Consider the following 27,002-nt stretch of genomic DNA (forward strand, 5'->3'; position numbering starts at 1 on the left):
ATTGAGCACGGATTATCGGAGTGGCAGTTCAGATTCCAAACAAGGTGGATGCAGTGGTCGAAAGACCCGAGAAACCGTCTGAACAGAAGCGGAGAGGAGATCGATATTGTGCCGTGGTAACGATCGACATCAAGAATGCGTTCGAAAGCGCTAGCTGGGAGTCGATCGTCGAAGCGCTTGATAGAATGAGGATGCCTTACTACCTGTTCCTGAGGAGTTACTTCCAGAACCGAGTTCTGGTAAACGAGACAGACATGGAACAGAAATTGATTCGGATCACAGCGGGAGTTCCACAAGACTCCATTCCTGGTCCAACGCTCTGGAACGGAATGTACAACGGCGTGCTAACGCTGAAGCTGCCCAAACGAGTTGAGATCGTTGGCTTTGCGGACGACGTCGTCTTGGCGGTAACAGGCGAGACGCTAGAAGAAGTGGAAGTGTTGTCAACCGAGGCGATCGTCATGATTGGTAACTGGATGCAAGAAGCGAAGTTGCAGATAGCCCACCACAAAGCGGAAGTGCTATTGGTCAGTAGCTGTAAAGCGGTGCAGCGACAGAAATCACCGTCGGGGAGCAAGCCATATCCTCGAAGTGCGTGATGAAATACCTGAGAGTGGTGATTGATGACCGGCTAAACTTCAACAGCCCCGTCGATTATGCCTGTGAGAAGGATTCTAAGGCCATCAACGCGATAGCTAGAATCATGCCAAAGAACTCTGGTCCCAGTAGTAGCGAGAGCTGTGTTTTGGCCAGTGTGTCGTGGTCGAGGTATGGAGGTCCAGCCTGGAAACTGAGCAGTACGTTCCGGCTCATGGCCAGAACCATCTCGTTGGAAGCAGTTTGTTATCGCGTTATCGCCGGAATGGTCTCTATTGGCATCACCCTGGCGGAGGACAGCGAGTGCTACATGCGGAGAGAAGCAGGAAGAGTACGGAAAGTTGTGAAAGTGGGATCGTTGGCTATGTGGCAACAGGAATGGAACGCGGTGTAGAACGGTAGATGCACACACAGACTAATACCGATTCTATCGCCGTCAGTGAACAGAAAACACGGAGAAGTCAACTTCCACCTAATGCAGTTCCTGTATGGCTTCTTCATGGAGGACCTGCATCGGTTTGGACACGCAGCGGCACCCCTCTTTCCGGAGTGTGGCAACGTGGACGAAACGCCGTCCTTTACGTGGAGCATGTCGTCGATGAAATGTGTCGAGAGGAGACCACTTGGAATGCCGTCAACAGAGCAGTCACGCAGATTATGTCGGATCTGCAACGTAAATGGAGAGCAGTAGCGATCTAGCAATGCCGGCTAGTGGTGAGAGTATAGTGGATACCAGATCATGCCAACTTCAGTACAGGTCAAGCTTTTGAAGCTTTCTTAAACCTTACTACAAAAAACAAAACAAAAATGGAGTTCATCAGAACTACCTTGCTTGCAGATTCCACTGGATATTTTTCTCACGTTCTTCCCAGAACTCCCTAGGAAAGAGTTTAAAATATTTCATCTTGGGTTTTTTGAGAAAGAGTGTTTTGAAGTTTACAACACCGATTATTAAGGCGTATATGGACTATTTCCGATACCAAACTATTACGAATTGAACAAATGCAGCCAAGCAAGGTTCAAACGTTGATTGAATTAATCCAAATAGCATTGAAGAGTTCTCTTTGACTCGCAAGTACGATCCGTAATGATTATGACGACTTTGTACAAAATCAATTAATAGGGGAAAAGTTGACTTCGGCAATACCTGAACCTATTATCGTCAGGGGGTAAACAACGTCCTTGTTAGTTCAATTTTGGCATGTGGATATATTGTGTTTGCAACTATTGGCCAAATTTGAGTGCTCTAGGACTTTGTTTACCCCCTTGACGATAATAGGTTAAGGTATTGCCGAAGCCAACTTTTCCCCTATGTGTTGCTAGAATAACTTCTTGTTTAATTTCCTTTCCCTCATAAGAGTAAAAGAGAAAGGAACGAGCAGGACCATCCAAGACAGCGTAATCATAGTTGGCATCGAGTGTTTTTTTTTTGTAGATGTATCGTGTAGAAAATGTGGAAAAATTAAAAGAAAAATCTCACAAAGAAAATAGAAAATTCACTTGTTGTGCTTCGGAAAAGCGACTCCGCTTTAGTAGCGACGATCGTCGAAGGATTTTTATCGGAGCTCAATAAAGGAGATAGTATGTATCCGGAATTGTTGTATCCCGTAGCAAAGATAACGTTTGCAATCCTGAGGGGTGGAAAATTTGCTTGAATTTTTAAAAATAAATAGAGATGTTTGACTCAACTGCGAGATCGAAAATAAATTCTGGCAACCATGACAAATTTATTTTAAAATCATTTAACCGATAATGGCCATAATACAGGAATGAAACCCACACGAGGCTAGCTACTCTTGCCCAGTAAGTTTAGATACACACTTAGAAAAATTCATGTAAATTTAGGTGCTCTGAGACTGACATAGGGGAATTTACGTATGCTCGTCAATCTAAGCAGCGTCCGAACTTCTATTAGCGATTTCTCAGCGTCACATACATACATGACAGGTTTGTTTATTGACATTTATCTGTTGCTTGCTGTTTTACCAATTCCAATCGACAGAATTGATCAAAACGGGTTGAACATGTTTTTACAACGCTCCAAACTTCTCAAGTGAGAGTGACTATTGTCGGCAGTCTCTTTTTCTTCGGCACCCTTTCCATTTGAAATGCGTGTTAACCAGCTGTTCTATTATCGGCAACTCGAAATCAGCCGTATTTTGTAGCATGTATATTTCATTTAAAGAAAAATATGGTATAACAGGAATTCACAGTCGTAAAAATGTAATCAGATTGAAACTGAAAAGGTAAGGAATCGGCTTAATACATTCAGCGAAGAGTTTTGATGGGAAAATACAGTGAAATAAACGTTTCAATTTCGGTTGCCGAAAACAGTCAATGGGTGCCGAAGCCAAAATTTACCCTATACGATCGTCAATTTTGACATAAAATTGAGTCAAAATAGGCGCGAAATTCAGCTCAATCAAACGTACTTTTCGTCGAGTAACGAGCTTTTCAGTCTCGGAGCACTTAATGTTACATGACATGTTTGTTTACGTCTCATCCTTTATGTCAAAGGTGGATTCCATCACGTGTAAAATTAGGTATTACTAAGTGTGTAGCCCTCATCTTGAATTACTACAGAATTGCTAGAGCTTCTTGCAGTTCCCTTATTTTGTCTAAGAAAACTTTCAGGAAGATTCAGCGACTTTCTAGGAAATTCCGCGAACTATAGGGAACTGTAGTGTATTTTAGGAAAGTTCTGCAAACTTTAAAGACGTTCCTCCAAAGAATCAGAGCAACTTTTAGATAAGCTAATTGAACTTCAGGGAAGTTCTACAAATTTCAGGAAAATTATTCAAACTTTAGAGATGTGCTTCGATCTTCAGAGAAGTTCTATAAACCTCAAGAAAGTTCTGCCAACTTCAGAGACGTTTTGTGAGCTTCAGGCGAGTTTAATGTCCTCCTGGTAAGTTCTACGAAGATAAGAGTTTTTTTGTAAACTATAACAACATTGAATGAATGTTAATGATGCTCTGCAAAAGGTTCTTTAAACGTTAGATTTTTTTGCAAACTTTAGGATGGTCTGTGAGCCACAGGGAAAATTTACAAACATTAGGAAAGTTTAAAGAATTTCATCGCACTTCAACGAAATCAAGGGTTTAGCAGCGCCGGTGGTGTAGTGGTAAGCGTGATTACCTCTCACCCCAGGAGGCCTGGGTTCAATGCCAGTCGGCGCCGCCGGAATGTTCTGAGGCATAACATCTCTGATCACGCCTTCCTTCGGAAGGGGAGTAAAGCCGTTGGTCCCCGGTTCATGAGTTGATGGGTTGATAGGTAGGGTCCAGATGTGGGAGCTGCCTCCCTGGCGTCGGTAGCATAAGGTGATCCAAGAGACGTTTCTCAGTGAAACTGACAACTAGAAATCAAGAGTGTGTGAGTGATCTGGTGTTAGGGAACATGCATAAATGACGTAGCATTTGAGGGGGGAGGTGGGGGTTTCAGAATTTGTGACCGGCCATGTATTGGATATAGCCAAATACGCTACGAGGGGGGGAGGAGGGGTCTAAAATTGATCAAAAATATGCTACGTCATTTATGGATGCTCCCTTAATGGTTCTGAATGTAAACTTAAACAAAGCAGAAATTCATATGAGAATGAACTGTCAGTTCTACTGTGATCTGTCAAAAGTTCTTTGTAAACAAAAAAGTCAGCTGATCGCAACTGTCTCGTGCACAGCCTTATTGGTACTCAGCACGGAAAACATATCAAAGAGAAATCAAGGAAAAACTTCTGAACAGGGATTTGAATTTGAATGTAACTTCTATAAGCTGTCTCATCGGGTCGTTGGTGGAACAACTTCCACTCCATGTCTTAGAAAACAGGTATGATAGAGAGAATTTGTTGCGATGTATCTTTCTCTTTCACGCTTCCTTTATGAAATGTGATCAACTGCATGAGCAGGGTGGAAGGCGTAAAACAATGAGAGTTCGCCACCTAAACAAATACCGTGATAACGTATCACGCATGTTGCATTGCCGTTTACACCGTGTCCAATATATTCTCATACACCTTTCCATCTTGTCGTAGTGGTGTAGCTACAGTTCATACACTTTATATGGATTGGTGTAATCTTGCATTGTGTTTACACAAACCATTGACGGTTCTGTTTGCTTATTTTCATTCAGTATCCATTTTTTATCAACGATGAAAGAATTTCGTGCTGTGGTAATAAAAAAGTTTTTGGAAGGAGAGTGCCCTGGCGCTATTTTCAAGAGTTTGCAGAATCTGGGAGTAAAGCGGGATTTTGTGTATCGAACGAATTAGAAGGTACCGTGAGACTTCCTTGTTAGATGACCGGAAAAGATCCGGCCGAAGACGTTCAGACGAGTGATTAAGACCGTCAGGGAACGAGTTCGACGAAAATCACAACGCTCTGTACGTAAAATGGCCGCTGATCTCAATGTCTCGAAATCGACCATGCACAATGTACTCAAGCAGGACATGGGATGCCAAGCTTTCAAGAAACGTAAAGTTCACGGAGTTTCGGAACCTTCCAAGAAGAAACGGCTTGAAAGAGCAACTCTCCTACTATCGCGGCACGCTGGACGAGACTTTGTCTTTTCCGATGAAAAGTTATTTGTCCTGCAGCAGTCTCACAATTTCCAAAACGACAGGTTGTGGGCGTGTAGGTCCAGAGACATCCCAGATAGGGACAGAAACATTCCACGGTTCCAATGGGGAGGTATTTGCAAGCGCGGCAAGCTACTGCTTGTTTTTATCGAGAAAGGGGTTAAGATCAACGCTTTATATTATAAAATGGAAGTTTTGCAGAATGTCGTGAAGCCAAGCTTAGAAAGAATGTACGGGAAGGATGATTACGTGTTTCAGCAGGACGCGCCGCCTTCTCATACAGCAAACTTGGTCCAAAACTGGTGTCGAGCAAATTTGACCGACTTTTTGGCCAAGAATGAATGGCCTCCCAGTTCACCAGATCTAAACCCCTTGGATTATTGTGTGTGGTCATACATGCTGTCAAAAATAAACGAACACAAGATGTCCACTTTGGTTCAGTTTAAAGCCGTAATCCTTCGAATTTGGGACGAAATGCCGATGGAAGTCGTGCGTGCCACTTGCGATGGGTTTGAAAAACGTTTGAAGCTGGTCAAAAAGGTTAAAGGCGGTGTTATTCCGAAGCATATGCTGTAATTGGTCCATACTATATTACCTTTCAATAAGCACAATTACTAATAAAATCTGAATAACTGATGTGAAATAATCGAAATTTAAATTTGTATGAGAATATATTGGAGACGGTGTACAATCAGTTTATGAAAATTGAGGTTCACAAATACCCAGAAGAAAGATGGTAAACCAAACATTGAAAGAAGTTCAAACCAATTTGACTGTCGAGTAGTGCGGGTGTGTAGAAATTTGCATATCATGTCTGACGCAGGTTTCTGCTGGGAAACGTCATACATGTAGTGAAAACCGGAAACTTCAGAATCTCTTCGAATTGGATAACGAAATTAAGGATCACTTTGTTACCAAAGACAAGCAGCGTTTCTCAATCTATGGGTCGCAGGCTACCCTCAGGTGGGTCTCAGAAATTCAGATTGTTGATCATAGGTTTTTTAACTTGCATATAGAATACATCTGATTTTAAAATTATGCAGGGGTAATCAATTTAAAAGCCATTTTGGCATAATACAGCCAGTTTGGAAAGTCTACGCCATTTTGACTTATTTTGACCATTTTTTGGTATTTTAGGGCCATTTTAACGTGTCATGATTATTATAGGAGTTGTCATTTTTAGGCTGTTGATAAAATTTGTAGACCAATATAGCGTTTATGATTCAATTCTAGGTCGTTTTAATCTTGTTTAGCGATTGTGAGGCCTTGTTGGTGTTTTGGTGTTTCTTAGCAATTTCAGAGTTTTGAGGCTTTATTTTTTACTTTTTTAAATAATCATTCTGGTGTTAAAAGTAGGTCTTGATTCGGTTTTTTAACATCCTTATGAGCTGGTTTTCCAAATACATTGAACTTTCTACAGCTCGATATTTAAGGGACCATCGAGTTATAGAATATCAATCCCATACTAAATCTCTATTACAGTAGCCATGAAATTAATGTTTACTATGGTTCTATAACTCAAAATCGAGTTAATGGACATCGAATTGTGGAGAGTTGACTGTAGTTTTAATACTAGATTTTTTTGTGCTACTCATGCGCTTAGATAGCTCTTTTAGAGTCTTCAGATAATGTTTGAACGGTTTTATCGATTTACCACAAATTTGTCGATTCTAGCCATTCCATCTTGTTTTGCATTTTTGGGGTGTTTTGGCCTTTCAAGCTGTTAAAATATCATGGATTATTAACATCATTTTGGCCTAATAACATCTCGATCTAATATTGGTGGGTTGCGAGCTTATACAATTCCTAAAAGTGGATCGCAATCGAAAAAAGTCAAGAATGATTCCAATAACGCTTCAAATTGGTTGGCTGCCGCCAATGCGACTCGGTTTGTTTTGGAAAGCCATACACGTGTTGTTTTGGAAGGATGCAATTTCGATCATCAACTAAAGGTTTTGGACAATATGGATGCTATGATGAGACATTGTTTCGGTGATGAACTCATGGATGAGTGCATAGGTCTTTTTTGTGAAAGTTGGTCTACCGAAACCTCCGATAGCCAACAGCACCCATTTCTAAACAACAATAGCAGGCTTCTTAATTATTGTCATGACAACCATATGTAAAATATGTTCATCATTTGGACAACTACAACCAAAGCTAAAGCAAAACAAGTGAAGCTTAATAATTTCCCATAGTAAATCACCAACATCTCCATTTAAACTTCAATCCATTAGCGTGACCTCTCAACCTTCATCAATATCTACAATTTTTTGCAAAGACTCATATTTTGAATTTTAGTTCAAAATGAAGCACTCTGATGCTACAATTTCTTAGGTCAGAATTGATTTAAAGACTTCCGGCTCCGTACAGTTTTTTTGAACAGTGCATTCATACCAAATAAACAAATTGAAAAGATAATCTTCGGTAAGCCAAGTTCAGAAATTGTCCTATTTGCAAGAAAATCAAATTTTTAAGACTATCCACATTTCTTTCAGCTTTTCTGGGAACATTTTTCCGGATATTTTCCGGATATTTTCCGGAATTTTTTTGGCAACCCTGCTCTTGCCACTGAGCGCTCATATCCACCGATTGTTCATCGCCGTCGACCAATGTTCGTCCAATCCATTAAAACGGCGGCTTCTAAAATTCCTAGTCTACTTCTGCTGTGTGGTTTCCGATACTAAAATCCCTATCAAAAGATGTAAAATTCTTCGCCATTCTTGGCCTTCGTCGTGGATGTCCATGTTCTAAAAATCAGAATCAAAAAGTTCGCATCCGGTGGGCTATTGTTGTTGTTCGTTAAAAATTGGACAATCGTTTACACCGCGTTTATCGTGTCGCGATTTTGGCTATCGATTACAAGGTACAATTTTTGTTTTCTTGGAGTAGGTGTCTATATCGCTATATACGTTTGTTTGTCTATTTGTCGACAGATTTGATTTTAGATTTTTTTTTTGATTCAACGTGGTCTACAGTAATTTTTGTGTGATTCATCTAAAGAGTAAACATTGAATTACCATCAGTTTTGAGTTTTGAGGAATACAGTCTAACGTGTAGGTTGGCGGGGGTTACAGAGATACAGGTTCATAGTTGAGCTGTGTGTTGCCTTACGATTAATGGGAAACGAGAGAGAGATAGTGAACGAGAAAGTGAAATGGCAAAGGTATAACGAACGAGGATTTGGGTTTCCTTCTCGGTGCGCAGCACCACAACTAATCACATTCAACGGTACGACCGGATCGGATTACATGTAAGCCGGTTTCATTTTGTACGCTCGTTTCCAAATTTCGCACAGGCACACGGTGCTGTGGAATCGGTAGAAGATGGCCAGGGGCATCGAAACGTGAGTGATGATGGTCCACGCCCAGAGGCCATAGAAGTGCAGCTGGATCGGGTGTGACTCGGCACGGGACTTTTCCAGCGTGTTGATGGCCCACATGGCCAGGTTGCTAACCAGCAGGAAGGTTACGATTTCCCGACCTGGTTTCTTTCGCATGTGCTCCTGAGTTGCGGCGGATCGCCGACTGGCATTCAGAATGAACATGGTCTGGCAGGCGGTTTCCACCAGCGATGCTAGGGCAGTGATCAGCACCAGCACCGTGTCCCTTCGCATCATGAACTGACCTCCGATGATGGTGAAAGTGCTGTAGAGGAATGAACCAGTTTGGCCGCCGACCAGAAGGATATCATCAAGGCTGAAACTCCGGAATGCATCGTACTGCATGTGCCGGATCTGTATCATCCCGATTAACGTAGCAGCGGTCGTTGTCCCATACAATGTCAATTCGCAAATGTTAACCTCAGTGACAGCCAAGTTCACGAATTCGGGTCTTGAAATCAGCACGAAGAACAGAATCAGCGAGATGATGGTCAGCACCAGGATCAGAATGCCAATGAACAGTCCCTTGTGAGCTCCGGCACAGTCTACGGAGTAGTGGTGCGGCGATCGCTTCAACGGGTGTAGACTCTCCTGTCGTTGAGGTGGCTCCGATTGAGGTCGACTGATGCTACGCCACATGACGTACAAGATGGCTGCACAGATGAGCGAGTATTCGATCGTACATGGGAACAGAAATGGAGATGCATCCTGAACCAAGGTTCCGATGATGTTCGACCGTCGACACTCGAAGATATTGTGGGGACCTTTAAGGCCTCTGGCTACCCGCAAATGGGCAACCGTATCCACCGGGTGAGGAATAGTCTTGTGACCTAAAAAATAAATCCAAAATATAGATTCAATCCCTACCATCGATCCATTCAGCATAACCTACCCAGTCGATGCGATATCCGCAGTGTCCGGTTCTCCGGGTTGTAGAACGTCAGTATCTCGTGCTTGGTTTCCTGAATCAGCACCGAGAACCACACCGACAGATTGGTCCCGATCATGTGCATCAGTCCGAAGCGAGCCAAAATCTTGTGCCGATAGACTTTGATTTGCTACACGACGAATCAAACAAACCATTAATCATCACGCCCAATGCCATTAGATCATCGCATCAAACGAAACCGTCTTACCTCATTGTTCAGGAATATGAAATACATTTGGATAAAGATGAATGCCATCCGGGTGGCCGGAGTCAGCGCCAGCAGTACGTTGTGGCATTTGGTGTCCCGTTCCAGCTCAAAGTACTGTCCGAACTCCAGGCCGGAGTAGATCATGCTTCCGATTCCGAATGCTGCAATGAAGATTTACAGATCGTAAGTTCAATCATTTGTACGGTTAAATCAGTTTCGAAATTTACTCACCGACGGCTCCCATTCGGAGGTAGAAACTGCCAAAGTGCTGAATGCGGGAAGTGGCCGCCGAGAGGGACATCCGCCGGCTTGGAATCATGACCTTCGGTCCGGAGCTGACCGTGTCGTCGTCGCTGTCCGAGCGTTCACCACTGTCGGTGGAACAGGTCGTGCTGGTGCGGTGGATGATCTTTTTGTTGGGTGATTCTGGAAATTTGGAGATTTATTAAAATTTATGACCGCGGTAAGTGTGCGATGGCATGACTCACTATTGACGGGTGAAACGGTTGGCGTTTTGGGCCGGCCCCACAGCAGCGTCGTGTACATGAACAAAAGGAATACCATACTGCCTATGTAGAGATACAAGTAGAAGCCCTGGAAAGGAAAGTCGGATTTGGGTTGGATTTTGATTATTAATAAATTGAATGAAATCTGTTCTGTTGTTAAGTTTGAGCTAGTTAGTCGTCGACTAACCGAGATTTTACTCGAGTACAGCACTGATTAAGAATGACTTAATCAAATCCAAAAACTAGGTTCTTAGGAACATGGTTCACAAAAGCGGGATTTTCTCAAGCAACCAACTTACATACATCTCATATATTACTCATATAGGACAAAAGGTCGAAGGACATAAGGTTAAACTTAGGAGGACAAAAGGCTGAATACCAATACGAATTCGTTTGTCTCCCTTCTATTTATTCGAGATTGTGTCCTTTCGATCTTTTATCACCATTACACGTGAAGTCTATTCGACTTTTTGCTCCTCTCTAGGACATATAAACTTTTGTCCCTCTTTGGGCCATTCGACCTTTTGTTCGTTCGACCTTTTGTTCGTTCGACCTTTTTGTTCATTCGACCTTTTGTACATTCAACTTTTTGTCCATTCGACCTTTTTTCCCTTTTCATACCATTCGACCTTTTGTCCCTTTTTGAAACATTTGATCTTTTGTCTCTATTCTCATCATTCGATTTTTTGTCCGTACGACCTATTGACCCTCTTCAACATTTTGTCCATTCAATCTGTTGTACACTTGACCTTTTGTACCTTCGACTGTTTTTTCCTTTCTACCTTTTCTCCTTGCGACCTTTTTTCATTCGACCTTTTGACATTCGACGTATAGAGTTTATAGTTCCGTTATAGTCCGGCAGTGTGAAAATTGTGTACAGAGAGCGAGCAAAGGTCAATTTTGAGGTAGGTACGAATCGGATTGATCATCTCCTGATTGTCGAAATTGTTTTGACTGATTTCTACTGATAGTGCCTTCTTACTACTGCATACTTACTATTACTCATTTTTGAAGTTGTAATTACTCATAAATGGATAAAATTTTATTCATTTAGTGGGTAGTCCCACTTTCCTAGGATGGATGTGTTGGATATCTTGGAGTGAGGACCCCCCTGATCTTGACAATAGCTCTAGTGACCATATTATTTTAGTTAATCTAGTATATAGATTTTCAATATTTCATCACGTCTGCAATTTTAGCTTTTAGCTTAGCTAGGGAATTCTACGAAGTTTCCTGAACTTCTACGAAAGTTTTCGTGCTTCCATAAGGTTACTTGAACTTCAACTTAATTCCAAGAGCTTCCTTTTTTGAGAAGTTGTCTGATTTTTCCATAGTTTATTAAAATTTTCCTAAACTTCTAGGAAGCTCATTGATTTTCTACCAAGTTTGCTGAACTTATACAAAATTTGCTAAAACTCATTTAATACATATTGATATTGCTAAACAGCTGAACGTTCAAACTTTGAAACGGTTCTACAAAATTATCAAAACTTTTATAAATATTTGTTGAACTTTTACATAATTCCCTGCATTTTCAAGAAGCTCACTAAAACTTTAAAAAATTGCTGAACTTTTTCAAAATTCGCTGAACTTCTACAACGTCAGCTGAACTTCTACAATATGTTCTGCACTTTTAGAAAGTGTCTTGAGCTTCATACTAGTTTAGTTAATAGAAGTTCTACTATACTTCATGAATATTCAAAAAGTTCCCTGAAGTACTAAGTAGTTTTCGAGACTTCTACGATATTCTCTGAGCTTCTTAAGCTTCTGAACTACTTCGCAGTTTGTTGAGCTTCAAGCAAGTTTACCAAGCTTTTAGGAAGTGTCTTGAACTTAAATAAAATTTTCTGCAGTTCTATCTAGTTTATCGAATTGCTTCTTAATTCGCTAAAAATCTACAAATGTTGCTGAAGTAAAACGAAGTTCGGTGCAGTTCAACGAAGTTTCCTGTACTTTTATGAGTTGAGTTGATTTTCTACGAAGTTCCTTGATGTTCTACGAGGAAGTGTCCAATTCTCAACAAGAACCAAAACCCATCATGCGACATATCAAACTTCATGATTTTACAAATCTTGGCCGGTAATGATCTTATTGAGAGTCCACGGACATACAAGCCCTGACGGGCATATTCTAGCGCCCTCAGAAATGTTACGGTGCCTCCAAAAAGTGGCCATATCTCGACAAGAACCAAATAACGTCGTACGACATATCAAACTTCAATGGGTTTATTGAGATAACATGGTCACATTGGCCACCCCCGGTACCCACGGGGAAGTGGTCAATTTTCTACAAGAATTAAAACTGGTGTGCGACACAGCACAGTTCATAATTTAAAAAAACTCGGATGGTAATGGCAATATTGACAGTCAACAGTCACACCAGCTCCATCGGCCATGTGTGCCCCAAAGTAGTAGCCAATTTTCGCCCCGAAGAAGCAGCCAAAACCCGTCGTGTGACATATCAAACTTCATGGGTTTTCAGAACTCGGCCAGTAATTGCCTAATTGAGAGTTCACGGTCATATTCGCCATCCTAGGTATGTCCCAGTGCCCCAAAGAAATTATTAATTCTCGAATTGAACCAAAACCCGCCATACATCAAATTTCAAGATTTAACGTAGCTCTGTCAGTTTTGGCTTTATTAAGAGTCCACGATTACATTGGGGCTCTCGCGCATATTCCAGTGCCCCGATTAAGTGGACAATCACATTTAAGATAAGACATAATCAACAATAGTACGCCACAATACTCGGTTTGCGGCTGCCGCTCTTCATCCTCGGTCATTCCCAATGCTCGCTAGATCACGCTCTACCTGGTCCGCCCATCGTGCTCTCTGCGCTCCACGCCTTCTTGTGCCAACCGAATCAGTAGCGAACACCAACTTTGCAGGGTTGTTGTCCGGCATTCTTGCAACATGCCCACAGTGGTCGGAAATGCCAATTTGGTGAACTTAATTGTTTTGTGGTCAAACCGTTGACTTAATCCAACAACTATCTTCAAAAGAATTGTTCACAAAAACGTTGCGCATATTATGAAAATTTTCAATATTTGTCATGGCACACTATGAAAAAGTTAAGAAAAATAACTTTTTTTGCAAAAGAGATAGAAGGGTAATTTCTTGAGCAAAGTTGTAGTACTTACAAAAATATGAAACTTTGTTGAAGACATCAAATTTGTATGACGAATACTTGTGAAGATATGAAGCGTTTTTGATGGAAACCCCCTTAAATTCAGTTTTTCATGTATAACTTTTTTTATAACAGTTTTTTAAGTAAACAATGTTCTAAAAAAATGTAAGCTACATACAAATACATATTTTTGCTAAAGACAGTTTGTCGCTAAAAACATTCCTTTCAATGTTATAGTACATTTTACATTTATTTTTCCTTAATTTCAGCTGCATATAGGGGAGAAGGTGGCAAACCGGGACACAGCACCAAGTACTCTTTTTAAAGCTTAGACTCTTTACTACAAAGTAGTGAAGGTTTGGTTAGCGCCAATTCATAAGTGAGTGAATAGGGTCACGTTGAATGTTCACGTGTTTGGCCTTTTTCTATATAAAAATAACCCTGTCTCCTCATTTATGAACGGTAAGTTACGGATTATAGAAACAGATATTATCAAACTCATCCGTGAACAACAAGGAAATTTTCTGTATGTGTCCATTTAAGTGTGCATGTGAGGAAGAGTATGTAGGTTATTGTGGATTAAAAAAGGTTTTTGAATTTACTTTCACTTTCATTTATCCGCGCGAGTCAAGAAGAACATAATTATCTTGCTGTTAGGTAGTTTTATCTGTAGTTTAACAATAATAATTTTTCTGAGAAGTTAACATGATAACATGATTCACTTTTCATCTGTTTCCTCTTCGCTGTCTGGAAAATATAACAAAAATTGTGCATCTTCGGAAAACTCTCTGTCCTTCTTCTGAGATTTTACACGCAAACCAGCAATAAGTCGATCTGAAGAAACTAATATTCGCCGCATGAGATCACCGTTTATTGTAGCTCGTGATGATTTTCGAGTGTGATCTAGTCTGAACCTTTTCAGTACTTTATTTAGCGACTTTTGTGCCTCTTCAGACACAAAGACGTTTACTACCACTCGAACTTAGAAATAAAACAGAATTGAGTTGGTCCAGTTTTGTGAAATCGCTGTTATAAAGTCACGCCAAAACTGCTTGACAACGTGGTCTGTCCGATAGGGACATTGAAATGGAGAATTATGTCTGAACCGTGCATTAAAATCTTAGGGACCGTGGCGGGCAAGTAAAACCAAGGGTATAGGGTTACTAACAACTGAGCTTTTTCTAGACAATAGTTCTTGAACTTAGATGCATTGATTTCTCGTCCGGAAGACAATACCTGCGAAAAAGTTGAGCAACGTTCTATCACCTGCAGGTCGACACCCAAAATCTCTGCAGGAACTGCTGCATTCACAATTCCCAATTCTTGTTTGAAGCGTTGTCGGATAAGCTGCTTGCGGACTTTAACTTTTTCGGCATCAGGTCCAGTACATCTCCATTTTTTGACTTCTATTTTGTAGCTCAGGTGTAAAAATTATTCGAAAAATCTGTAACAATTTGTCAAATTTTGAATGGATTGAACAACGTTACATTACATTTTTATTATTTGATTTTTGCATGGAGAACTGATAATCCAAACTGTAATACTTCTCCATCGATTGGTCGCAAAAGAACGTTTTGAATATTATTCATTTGAGTGGGTGTATCCTTGCAGATATTACATCGCTGTGCTGATTTGGTGGTCGTAACAGCATTAACAACTTTGCCATCAATCATGGTCATATGTAGCCTATATTCGACTCGGATCCGACGACCATTGATTTCGAATTCTGTTGGCCGAAAATTTTGGAACTTATTATCCACATGCTCTTTTTCTATGAGGGTAGCTTCAGTTGTCTCACTAACCAACTGAATTCGCACGGGTCGGCAGTATCTTGTTGAGGATGGTATAGGGTTTTGCACCACCGCTTTAATTTCACTCTTTTCTAACCAAAATATATATTGACAAGTGGAGTACACTAAGCACACAAAGTGCTTGTCTTAGAAAATGTTTTGTTAATGCATACATACAGAAAATTTCCTTGTTGTTCACGGATGAGTTTGATAATATCTGTTTCTATAATCCGTAGCTTACCGTTCATAAATGAGGAGACAGGGTTATTTTCATATAGAAAAAGGCCAAACACGTGAACATTCAACGTGACCCTATTCACTCACTTATGAATTGGCGCTAACCAAACCTTCACTACTTTGTAGTAAAGAGTCTAAGCTTTAAAAAGAGTACTTGGTGCTGTGTCCCGGTTTGCCACCTTCTCCCCTATATGCAGCTGAAATTAAGGAAAAATAAATGTAAAAAGTACTATAACATTGAAAGGAATGTTTTTAGCGACAAACTGTCTTTAGCAAAAATATGTATTTGTATGTTGCTTACATTTTTTTAGAACATTGTTTACTTAAGAAACTGTTATAAAAAAAGTTATACATGAAAAACTGAATTTAAGGGGGTTTCCATCAAAAACGCTTCATATCTTCACAAGTATTCGTCATACAAATTTGATGCCTTCAACAAAGTTTCATATTTTTGTAAGTACTACAACTTTGCTCAAGAAATTACCCTTCTATCTCTTTTGCAAAAAAAGTTATTTTTCTTAACTTTTTCATAGTGTGCCATGACAAATATTGAAAATTTTCATAATATGCGCAATGTTTTTGTGAACAATTCTTTTGAAGATAGTTGTTGGATTAAGTCAACGGTTTGACCACAAAACAATTAAGTTCACCAAATTGGCATTTCCGACCACTGTGATGCCCTGCCCACCGCATCCTTCCGGCTTTGGCCACCTTCTGGATGCTGGGTTCGCCATAGAGTGCAGCGAGCTCGTGGTTCATTCTTCGCCGCCACTCACCGTTCTCCTGCACACCACCGAAGATCGTCCTTAGCACACGTCGCTCGAAAACTCCGAGTGCTTGCAGGTCCTCCTCGAGCATAGTCCGTGTCTCGTGTCCATAGAGGACCACCGGTCTTATTAGCGTTCTGTACATGGTACATTTGGTGCGGGGGGTGAATCTTTTTTGACCGTAGTTTCTTCTGGAGCCCGTAGTAGGCACGACTTCCACTGATGATGCGCCTTCGTATTTCACGACTCACATTGTTGTCAGCCGTCATTAAGGATCCAAGGTAAACGAATTCCTCCACTACCTCGAAAGTATCCCCGTCTATCGTGACATTACTTCCTAGACGAATCCTGTCATGTTCGGTTCCGCCTACTAGCATGTACTTTGTTTTTGACGCACTCACCACCAGTCCGACCTTTGCTGCTTCGTGTTTCAGGCGGTTGTATAGTTCTGCCACCGTTCCAAATTCTCTTGCGATAATGTCCATGTCGTCCGCAAAGCACACAAATTGACCGGATTTCGTGAAAATCGTACCCCGGCTCGTCGCATTACACCCAGTGCTGCAAAATCTCGACAGTACACGATGATATTGACAATTCTGCTTTGGTCACTCATTTGAGCTAACAGTCATAGTCAAGGCAAACCATGTCAATTGTCAATGACAATGGTGTCAGTGACGAACATGTGCAGATTTGTTTATTAGCTAAATTTGTAACGAAATTAAATGACTTGAGCAAAATAATTACATGGATCCATTTTAATGAACAAGTATCTACGTCCTGAGCTACTTGGATAACAATAATGTGACACAGAATGTACTAAATTACACTTTTTGTTACCAGGTGAATCTTTGTCATTGACGAAAAAATGAATGAGATTTTGACGAAGGTTTTTTTGAGGATCAAGTCTGTCAGTGACTATGTGACGAACAATTTTGTCAATATCGCGCGAAAGTCTGTCAATGACAATGACAAATCTCAGCACTGATTACACCTTCTAGAGCAATGTTGAAGAGTAGGCATGAGAGTTCGTCACCTTGTCGCAGTCCCCGGCGAGATTCGAATAAACTGGATAGTTCATCCGAAACCCTTACGCAGTTTTGCACACCGTCCATCGTTGCTTTGATCAGTCTGATCAGCTTCCCAGGAAAGCCGTTCTCGTCCATGATTTTCCATAGCTCTGTGCGGTCGATACTGTCGTATGCCGCCTTAAAGTCGATGAACAAATGATGCGTTGGGACCTGGTATTCACGGCATTTCTGAAGAACTCGTCCGTTGTCGATCGGCCGTCAATGAAGCCGGCTTGATAACTTCCAACGAACTCGGTCATTTTAGGTGATATACGACGGAAGATGATCTGGGATAGCACTTTGTAGGCGGCATTCAAAATGGTGATCGCTCTGAAGTTCTCACTCTCCAAATGGTCGCCTTTCTTGTGAATGGGGCAGATTACCCCCTCCTTCCACTCCTCCGGTAGCTGTTCTGTTTCCCAGATACTGACTATCATCCGGTGCAGGCAGGTGGCCAACTTTTCTGGGCCCATCTTGATGAAATCGCTCTGCACTCCTTGTCGAACCATTCATTCCGTCGACTTCATTCCACGTATCCGATGGTGCTCTCGGCTACGTCGGTGATGGCTGCTTTTACTGTACTCTCCAGCAGTCCTCTAGAGGGGACACATCGAGCTCGCTCTCCTCTGGCAACGCTGCTTCGAGATTCTGCGCGTATGCTGAGGCGACATCCGGTTGCTTCAGTCGCTCTAGGTTGTACCGTGGCGGGCGTCGGTACCGTATATTGTTGATGAATGAAAGTTTTGGGCGCAGTTTGACCATCACCAGGTCAGAGTCGCTGTTAGCGCCACGATAGGTCCTGACGTCGATAATGTCGAAGAAGTGCCGTCCATCAATCAGAACGTGGTCGACTTGCGATTCCGTCTGCTGTGGTGATCTCCAGGTGTAACGATAAGGGAGGTTGTGTTGGAAAAAGGTGCTAAGTAAGGCCATGTTCTTGGAGGCGGAGGCCGTTCCCGTTCGTCAGCTGGTGGGCGCTGAACTTTCCAATCGTCGGTCTGAATTCCTCCTCCTGGCCTACCTGAGCGTTTAGGTCTCCTGTGATGATCTTCACGTCGAGCTGCGCGGAAAACGCGTCCTTGTCCTCATCAGTGCTTCCGGAGTGAGGGCTGTGCACGTTGATTATGCTAAAGTTGAAGAATCGGCCCTTGATCCTCAACCTGCACATTCTTTCGTCGATCGGCCACCAACCGATCACGCGCTTCTGTATTTCGCCCATCACGATGAAAGCTGTGTCCAGCTCGCGTGTGTTGCTGCAACTCTGGTAGATGATGGTATAATTACCACTAAACGTTCGCACCATGGATCCTTTCCAACACACCTCCTGCAGCGCTACGATGCCGAATCCGCGGTCCTTAAGTAGATTGGCGACTATTCGGGTGCTCCCGATGAAATTGAGAGATCGACAGTTCCACGTGCCGAGTTTCCAATCGCAAATCCTATTTCGTCGCTGGGGTCGTTGCCGTTGGTCTCGGTTCGTATTCCTCTGTTGCTGATTTTCCGTTGCAATGCTTTTTTTTACGGCTGGCTCGCAGGACCTGACACCAACCCCCTAACTTTCCAAAGGACCAGGGTGCACAGTTGTGCTTAGAGTCCTTCACTGGCACTCGGACATAGATCATGTTGTGAGCCGCTCCTCCTGGAGAACAGACGCTCAGGTTTGCCCCCCTTCCCTGTCAGCCTATGACCAAAGTTCCCACCGGGGTTGGTTACCCGATCTTCCCTAAGGTTGCTCACAGTTCCCAGCCGGTACCACGGGGAGGTAGGGATAGGAGTTGCTGGGAAGAGGCTAGTGATCTCAATGAGATCTGTATTGCGCATTACCCAGCATTTACCGATCAGAATCACAACCCGCCGTGTGTCATATAAAATTTTATTATGGTAATGGTCTTATAGAGAGATTACGATCACATTGGCCCTCCCGGGCATGTTCTGGTGTCCCCGGGTTTCAATTCTCGACAAGAACCAAAATCCGTCATGCGACATATCAAACTTCATAATTTTGCACGGCCAGTAATGGTCTTAGACAGTCAACAGTCCCAATATCTTGGCCCTCTCAAGCATGTTCCACTGCCCTCAGGAATTACCAGACCATTACAGGCCGAGATCTGAAAAATTATGAAGCTTGATGTGTCGCACGACAGGTTTTAGTTCTATCTAAGAATTGGTCAAATCCTCGAGGGCACCGCAGCAATACTTGGAAAGTCAATATGACTGTGGGGTTTCAATAAGGTCATTACCGACCGAGTTTTGAAAAATCATGAAGGTTGATATATCGCACGACGGGTTTTGATTCTTGTCGAAAATTGGCTACTTCTTCGGGACACACATGGCCGAGGGAGCTAGTGTGACCGTTGACTGTCAAGAAGGCAATTACCATTACCAAATTCGCTAAACTTATTTAAAGATTGCATTTTTTTTTCAAAGTTTGATAGCGTTTTTAAACTTTGACAACATTCGCTGAACTAGCGGCACCGGTGGTGTAGTGGTAAGCGTGATTACCTCTGACCTCAGTAGTACTCTGTAGTTGAAGAAACGGTCCTTAATCCTCAACTTGCACATCCTCGCGTTGATCGGCTGCCAACCAATCACGCTCTGGTAGAAAGTAGCCGCTCGATGCCCGCTTTTCCATACCTTTTGTCCCGTCCAGCAAAGTTCCTGCAGTGCTACGACTTCGAAGTTGCGTGGCTGAAGTTCGTCATAGATTAACCTATCGCAGCCCCGGAAGCCGAGCGATTTGCAGTTCCATGTTCCGAGTTTCCAATCGTAGTCCTTTTATTTGTCCCGTATGTCTGTGCCGATTGTTCCGATCCGTCTTTCTCTCTTCGGAATTTGCGACTTTATATTTTTTTAGGGCGGCTTGTTGGGCTGTCCCAACCCCCTGTTTCGCCGGGGGGGGGGGGCATCATGTCAGCTGTATTTAGATTCCCACGCTGGCACTAAGACTGTGATCAACCGCTCCTAACAAGGAGAACAGCCGCTCGAGTTTGAGGAAGCATTTCCTCTATCACCGTACTATGGTTACCGCGTTAGTGTTCGCGTCGCACCTCTTCACTTTGCTATTGCCGGACTGGCAACATTATTCAGGCTACACCACCCAGCTGTGTCCATGTTTCAGCTGGTAGTCTTTTGCTATCATATGACTCGGGGAGGCGTGAGGTAGGAACTTGTGAGGACCAGAGCTAGGTATTCCGCTCCTTCCAGGTTGTCAACTCACCATTTTGTAGCATGCAGCAAGCCACAGCAGCCTCTAACTAGGGAAACCTCTTTCTGGGGTTTTCAGAGACGAACTAGCCCACGGCTGAAAGTCTCTTTAATCTCGTCTTTTATAAAGAAATCTAAGCTATAATTTTCCCTTTATTTTCATTTCATTATTATAAAGTCTGGAACGCGCAAAAATTGGTCAACTTCAAATTGATGAATTTCTGTTAAAAATGCATAAAAACCTGAAATGCATCATTTGGAAGTTGAGTGTATATACAATGGTTGCTATGATGAGTTTTCACCGTTTGCTCCCCAGTTTTCAAAATGACGTCCTAGCAAGAGAAGCAGCGTGTCAAAATTTTGCTCACGCAGCAAGAGAATCCGACGTTCTCACACGCCAAGTTGGCAAAATTGCTGGATGTGGCCAAACCGACCGTGACAAAAGTTTTAAAAGTATTCGGAGAGCGTTTGTCGACCGCCAGGAAGCCTGAAAGCGGTGGCAATCGTAATCCGGACGTCGCAGCGACGACGATGAAGGTGGCGGAGAAATATAAGCGGAATCCTAACCTCTCCATCCAGGACGTCGCTGGCAAGCTCAATGTCTCCCATAGTACTGTGCAGCGGGTTAAAAAAAACGAGCCGGGTTGTCGGCGTTTAAGAAGGTGAAGGTGGCGAACCAATATGACAAACAAAACACGTCTGCAGAATTTTGTACATATGTAAATAAACATCATCGTTCATGTTTTAAATAAAAGTTTTTTTCCCGTTCCAAATCTCCCTAGCTTTAATTATTTGAATGTGTTTGACATCACTCCGCGTTCGTGTTAGTTTCGTTGCCCGTCCTCTTGTTGAGTTTGAATGGTTGAAAGTACATTGCACTACCAGATTACGGAGACGTCTAGCGGCAGGTGACGAGACTGACCGATGATGAGAAGTTCTCTCTCGTACAGTTTTAGGGTATGCGTGAGCTCTACCGTTTCTCTGAACGACTTTCTTGAGTGTGAATTCATTTAAAATAGGGAATTCCGGTTTGGTCGTTTCGTTGGAAGCTGTCTGGAACGATCCGTAAATCCTTTCTAGGTATTAATGGACTCGCCCTTAGGAGAGTCTCATCCGGGCAAATTAACCTTGGTCGTGTGGTCTCCCTTGTGGAGTGGCGCTTAAGCCACGCGTATTTAAGCTGGATCTTCCGGGCTAGCTACAACCGTATCGGGTCGTGTTGGCCGTATCTACTACTGCGGGACTCCAGATACAGCAGATTACGTCGACCAAGGAGGTATTCAGGCACATAGACGTTTATATGCGCAAGAATATCAGGAGCATCAACTTCGTTTGTCAGGACCTTATCGACGGAAACTGCTTGCTGGTTAAACCTACGTTTCTCGATACCTAGCAGCAATACAGCTATGTTCTTATGGCGGCAAGTTAGAACGGTCACGCCAAGGTAGATGTCACAGAGTCTATGTTCGATCCGACCATACAGTTGAAAATGGACACCAAACCAATACAACGGACTCCAGAATGGAATCCAGGTTTTCTGCTCGAAAACACATCATTGTACCTGGAAATTGAGTTCAGAGTTCAAAATCACACCGAGGTGTCTGACCTGATTCAATCGTTCTAGAACGTGGCCAGCAAGAAGATACTGAGAGTGGATCGCATGACGCTTTCTTTTGAAGGAAATAGTATTGCACTTCGCTACGCACAGCTCAAGGGAATTTCAACAGCTCCAATCCTCGAATGAATCCAACAGTGTCTGCATGTAGATACAGTCCCGACCACCGGATGGTAGAACGAATACCACATAATTTATGAAAAGCCCAAGGGACCCAAGTTACTTTCTTGAGGTACTCCAGACGTAGCCGTATTTGTAGATGAGTGAGATAAGCCAATCTTAACTCTCATAGATCGATCTGACAGTTACGATTTGAACCAGCTAACCCAGGCGATACTCCGAGTTTTTCAAGTTTTCGAAGCAGATTCACTCGGTTGATACCAGTTTTGAAATCCGTGTATAGCATCTACTTGCAAACCACCGTCCATCGCTTGAATATACAATGAAATGAATTGCGCGAGAATTGTACTCACCGATGTTTTAGGGAAGAATCCATGCTGGGCAGTAGAGATGTAGTTCTTGCTTCACGACAATCTCAAACACTTTCGAGCAAGCACTTAACGAAGTTATTCCGCGAGAGTTGGCTCCTTTTTTGTGAATAACAGAACACTTCCACCCGGAGGGGAAAATCGATCGTTGCAATGAAGTATTAAACAACTTCACAAGCGGTGTCGACAGAGCCATAGAGCATTTCTTCAGTTTGTGTTTACGTATCGCATTTAGTACGTGCTCCTCGGTTATCTCGAAAACTCTGAAGTCGAAACTATTCGGGTGGCAGCTTCAGGATGCAAATGAGAAATCGGTAGATCAGAGAGGGCAGTGATCAGTAAACAAGTCACACTTGTAGCTAGCTGAGCGTGTATCGAGATACACGGACGAAGGTAATCCATTTCCGGACAAATTACCAAAAGCGTTTAAAGGTTGCAATTAAAGGTTATTAAACTTGATCAAGTATAACAGCGAGGACAGTTCACAGTCTACTGGCATACTGATGTCTTGCTACAGTGAGTGGTAGTTCCATATCATTATCATCATCATCATCATCATCATCATCATCATCATCATAAAAATGAGTGAACCCACCAATGTTGGTTCAAATCAAAGAGAGTCGATGCAATTGCTCTGTCACTTGAGATGGAATGACCTATAATTAGTTCAAAACCATTATGGTATGCAACTTCAGCTGCCCGTCTGAACCACGAATAATCGTTCAAATTAGTTTGTTTACGACTGCTCACTGACACTTAGTATGAAACACACAAATCTGGTCAATTTGAACTATTCCTTGAATGCTTTCATCAGTAGTTCCAAAAATACTTCCCTTCAGATGATCATCAGCCCATCAGCATGAAAGCATAAACAAATTGCCCATTCAGCAAACGCCTCCCATACAGCGAACCTTCCCTGCGTCAGGAAGTCTTCAATTGCCCAAGGTCACCACTTATTACCACCACACATTCACATCTCTGCCCATCACTCAAAGCACAAAGCCGTGTAAATCATTCTCACTAACGATGGTCGGGATAGCACTCAACCCCACCCGCACTGTGTTCTTACCTCATAAAACGAAGGCGGAATGTAGGTGGAGATAACCTCGGCCATCGGGAAAGCAATCCCCATCACAACTAGCAGCTTCCCGTAGAGCGCCGACAGGGTCGTCGCCAGTGCTTCACCCCTGCGGGTGAGAAAATAGATTATTGGATTAAATGAAATCGCTTTTTTCGAGTTTGAACTTACGGTTTAACCTCCCGCTGCTGCTGGTGGTGGTAGTAGATTGGTTCGGGGAGTCGCGACGGTCTCCGGGTGGTGTTCAGGATCGGGTGCAGATGATGGTGGTGGGAATGGTAGAGTACGGCCAGGTGCTGGGTGGTGGTCGTGGATCCTGGGGGAGGCTGCCTATGGATGGTGGTTGGCGAGGGTTGGAGTGGGATTGGAGTTGGTAGGGAGGGTGACGACGATCCGGGAAAGATGACCACCGGGTTTGTTTTGACGCTGAGAGTTGGTGTGTGAATCCGCTGGAAGGCAGATGAGGTGGATGATGAACCGAGTTGGGTTTTGCTCTGGGTGTCCAGCGAGGATCCTACGCGTGATTCGTCCCCGTGCAGGGGGTAGTCTTGCTGGGGAAGAAGTGGTGGATGTGATTGAGCTTCCAGCTGCTGCTGTTGGGGCGTTGGAGTTTCGGCCATTGCCAGATGCTGTGAAGACTGTCCCGGTGATGTGTGGTTGCTGAATGATTCCGGTGAGACGATGGCATTCTGCGGCACCGACGGCGATGGCATAAGCTGTTGCAGGGGAAGGTCAATGTCCCTGAAATTGAGGATTGGAAAATTGAAGCAAATGTTAGATTTCAAATTAGACAAACTGACCCATTGCTGTAAGTAACGTGGGGAACGGTTCCGTTTCGACGCACTGCTTTGAGCATGATTTACAGTCGTCGTCTTCAACAGACAAGAGCACGCCACTTACTGACCCGGTCGAATCCGGACAGCGATTCGTTCCATCATCGTCCCGATTACGATCATAAACTAACTGAGACATGAAATAAAAAAAAAACTCAGTTCACTCTCTGTTGCTGTGCTCTTATCACAGTCAGTGCATTGTTATCCAGATTGAACATTTGGTTGGATCCTAAATAGTCCCAAGGAGACGCCCGGTCTTTTTTTTAATATCCATTTACCATATTCCATGAGCAACGCGAGACAAGCCGATTGCCGTTAAATTATGCGACGTATTTCGAGTATCGACGGGTGCTCCAAGAGGATTTAAGTCGAAACATCGGAGATTTTTCATCATGCTTACCGGCTGATGCCTCGCGAATAGGATTGATACAAAACATAAACGACGACGGCGAAGACGACGTTTGATGGGGATGGTTTATTTTTATTGCATTCGTTGTGTCCGGTCGTTGCTGACCAGTCAGTGTGAGTGGGGGCAGAGGAGCTCATTATTATCGAATTTAGACCCCTTCGTCATCATCCCCCCTCGGACGGTCAAGCGAGATGAACGAGCTGATCACGTGGACCATTGCTGCTGGACTGTTGGATTCGCGAGAGACAGAGATTGCCTAGTTCCGGCTGAAGTTAATCGCTATAGTGAAGACTTCAAAATGATCAAAGCGGACTGGTTGAAGTAAGCGAATTTGTCTTTTGAGATTTAACTAGGTCTTCTGATAAAGTGACGTGAGAAATACAAAAAAAAAAAACGCACAGAGACGCGATAGATAAGTGGCAAACGTTTATCGGAGTCGTCGGTATTCTACTTAGATGCTACTCTTCTAGAGATATTACAGGTTAAATCGAAGTATTATGTACTTACTTTGGCTACCTCACGAGCTGTACTGTCATGGTATACTTAGACCTGGTAAGTCACTGATTTTAGATGTGCGCGCACTGCCCAGAAGAACAGGCAATTGACAGCATTAATTTAAGCAAGAATAGAAATCTCATATAGTCAGATAATTAGCTCTGAGGCAAAATCCATAGAGTTGCTGAACTGTTAATATTAATAGTACATCCTCAAAATTCCTGGAAATTTCGTGATTGATCTAGTGGTAAATCATTTGATCTGAACTCTCGGGCGATTTGGAGAACCTGAATCAACTTATATATGTAGAGAAATGAATCGATATTGATGCGCGTGGGCTGTATGAATCTGATTGGACATGTGTCATTGCTAACGACATCGTGCAAGTCCTGGTTGATCCAGTAGAACAAATAATCTGAACTCCACGATAATTTGGAGGACCAAGAATATATTGTGGTCAAGGAAACATATACTTATTTAAGAAACTTAATTAACACGGCAAGGCATGTATCGTTGCTAAGAGTATTGCACATCTCTACAAAAACGCACAAATCACGATTAAATTGATTTGACACTTTCAATCACGGAAAAATTGCGCTAACATGACATGAAGTCACTTAATATAACAGGTTGTCATATTAGAGAAGTTTTAAAAAAGCACAGTAAATCTGGCAACCATTCTGTATAAAAATCAAGCGACTCCATTTATTGACATCACGAGCATGTTTGACTCAATACAAATATATTATCAAGAAATGGAAGCCCCTGAAGGCACTCAAAACACCGAAAATGATTCGATGGCGCATTGATGGTGGAAACGAAGACTTCCAAAGCCATTGCATCGTCTAAAAAGGTGAGCGAGTGTTTTTTTAATGCATAACATTTATTTTTTTTATGTAATCACAAAATGTTTAGGTTAGAGGTAATTAACGCTTCTACGCTGAAATCAAGGATATGCCAGCAGGATTGAGCGAAAAGAAATTCAGATTCCGAGCAGCGATTAACCTGAAGAAGTTTAAAAATCATAAGTCGTACGAAAACTGCGGGACGATCAACGTTGATGGTGATTAGAGTGATGCAAAATTTAAAGTTTTCGCTCCACAATACTTAAACGATTCCAAATCGGATCCTGACTAACCTCTCAAAATTTGAACCCATTTGGTGAGAAACTGAGATGGCAAAAATCATTTGAAATTGGTATGGGAATTACTATGATAAAACCAAAATTTTTGTTCATGTCTATCTAATAATTCACCATTTCGGTCTGCTTCAAAAGCTTCCAACTGTACTTTCCCAGCTACAGCTTTGCTGAAGATCACTTTTTGATTAAATGCAAGGATCGAAAGTTATCAATGGTTCAATGCGCTGATTTCTTATGATCATGCTCAATCAACTGCTCAGCAGGCAACATTGGTGTTTCTGGGGCGTTGAATAGGACACAAAAATCAAAATACAGTGTTGCCTACAGAGCAGCTGCTTGATCATGTCATAAGTTTACCAATCTCTTAAATAATTAATAACTTTTTCCTATCTCGTTTTACACAGAAATGATCTCGAGCAAAGTTGTAGCTGAGAAAATTGTCTATACGGATGGCTATCGAACTGTTTCGCAGTTCAATATGAAAAAAGACTGTAGAGTTTAGCATTAGAGTGTTCAGAAGCTTGGATAGGATTTGAGAGAGCAACCAAGATATAGAGA

The 27,002-nt window shown here is 42.5% G+C and overlaps 2 protein-coding genes across 4 annotated transcripts in view; one reads left to right on the plus strand and one right to left on the minus strand.

Annotated features, from left to right (window-relative positions):
• The first annotated feature begins 598 nt into the window (after positions 1-598).
• On the plus strand, positions 599-991 carry LOC135712241 (uncharacterized). The gene has a single exon (XM_065235200.1). It carries the CDS (start codon positions 599-601, stop codon positions 989-991), a length of 393 nt encoding a protein of 130 aa, XP_065091272.1.
• A 6,761-nt stretch (positions 992-7,752) lies between these two features.
• Positions 7,753-27,002, minus strand: part of OtopLc (Otopetrin-like c) — a 62,841-nt gene continuing 43,591 nt past the window's right edge. For all 3 annotated transcript variants that reach the window (XM_065235240.1, XM_065235239.1, XM_065235241.1), the window contains 7 exons: positions 23,738-24,307; positions 23,558-23,675; positions 10,177-10,282; positions 9,920-10,114; positions 9,689-9,849; positions 9,445-9,610; positions 7,753-9,382 (listed from right to left, as the gene is read on the minus strand). In XM_065235240.1, coding sequence (XP_065091312.1) covers positions 8,418-9,382; positions 9,445-9,610; positions 9,689-9,849; positions 9,920-10,114; positions 10,177-10,282; positions 23,558-23,675; positions 23,738-24,307 — 2,281 coding nt within the window. In that variant the 3' untranslated portion in view covers positions 7,753-8,417. The remainder of the gene's footprint in view (positions 9,383-9,444; positions 9,611-9,688; positions 9,850-9,919; positions 10,115-10,176; positions 10,283-23,557; positions 23,676-23,737; positions 24,308-27,002) is intronic.

The sequence above is a fragment of the Ochlerotatus camptorhynchus genome, unplaced genomic scaffold (genome assembly GCF_037179485.1).
Source record: "Ochlerotatus camptorhynchus isolate MF236.1 unplaced genomic scaffold, CSIRO-AGI_Acam_v1.1 ptg000467l, whole genome shotgun sequence".
Classification (NCBI taxonomy): Eukaryota; Metazoa; Arthropoda; class Insecta; order Diptera; family Culicidae; genus Ochlerotatus; species Ochlerotatus camptorhynchus.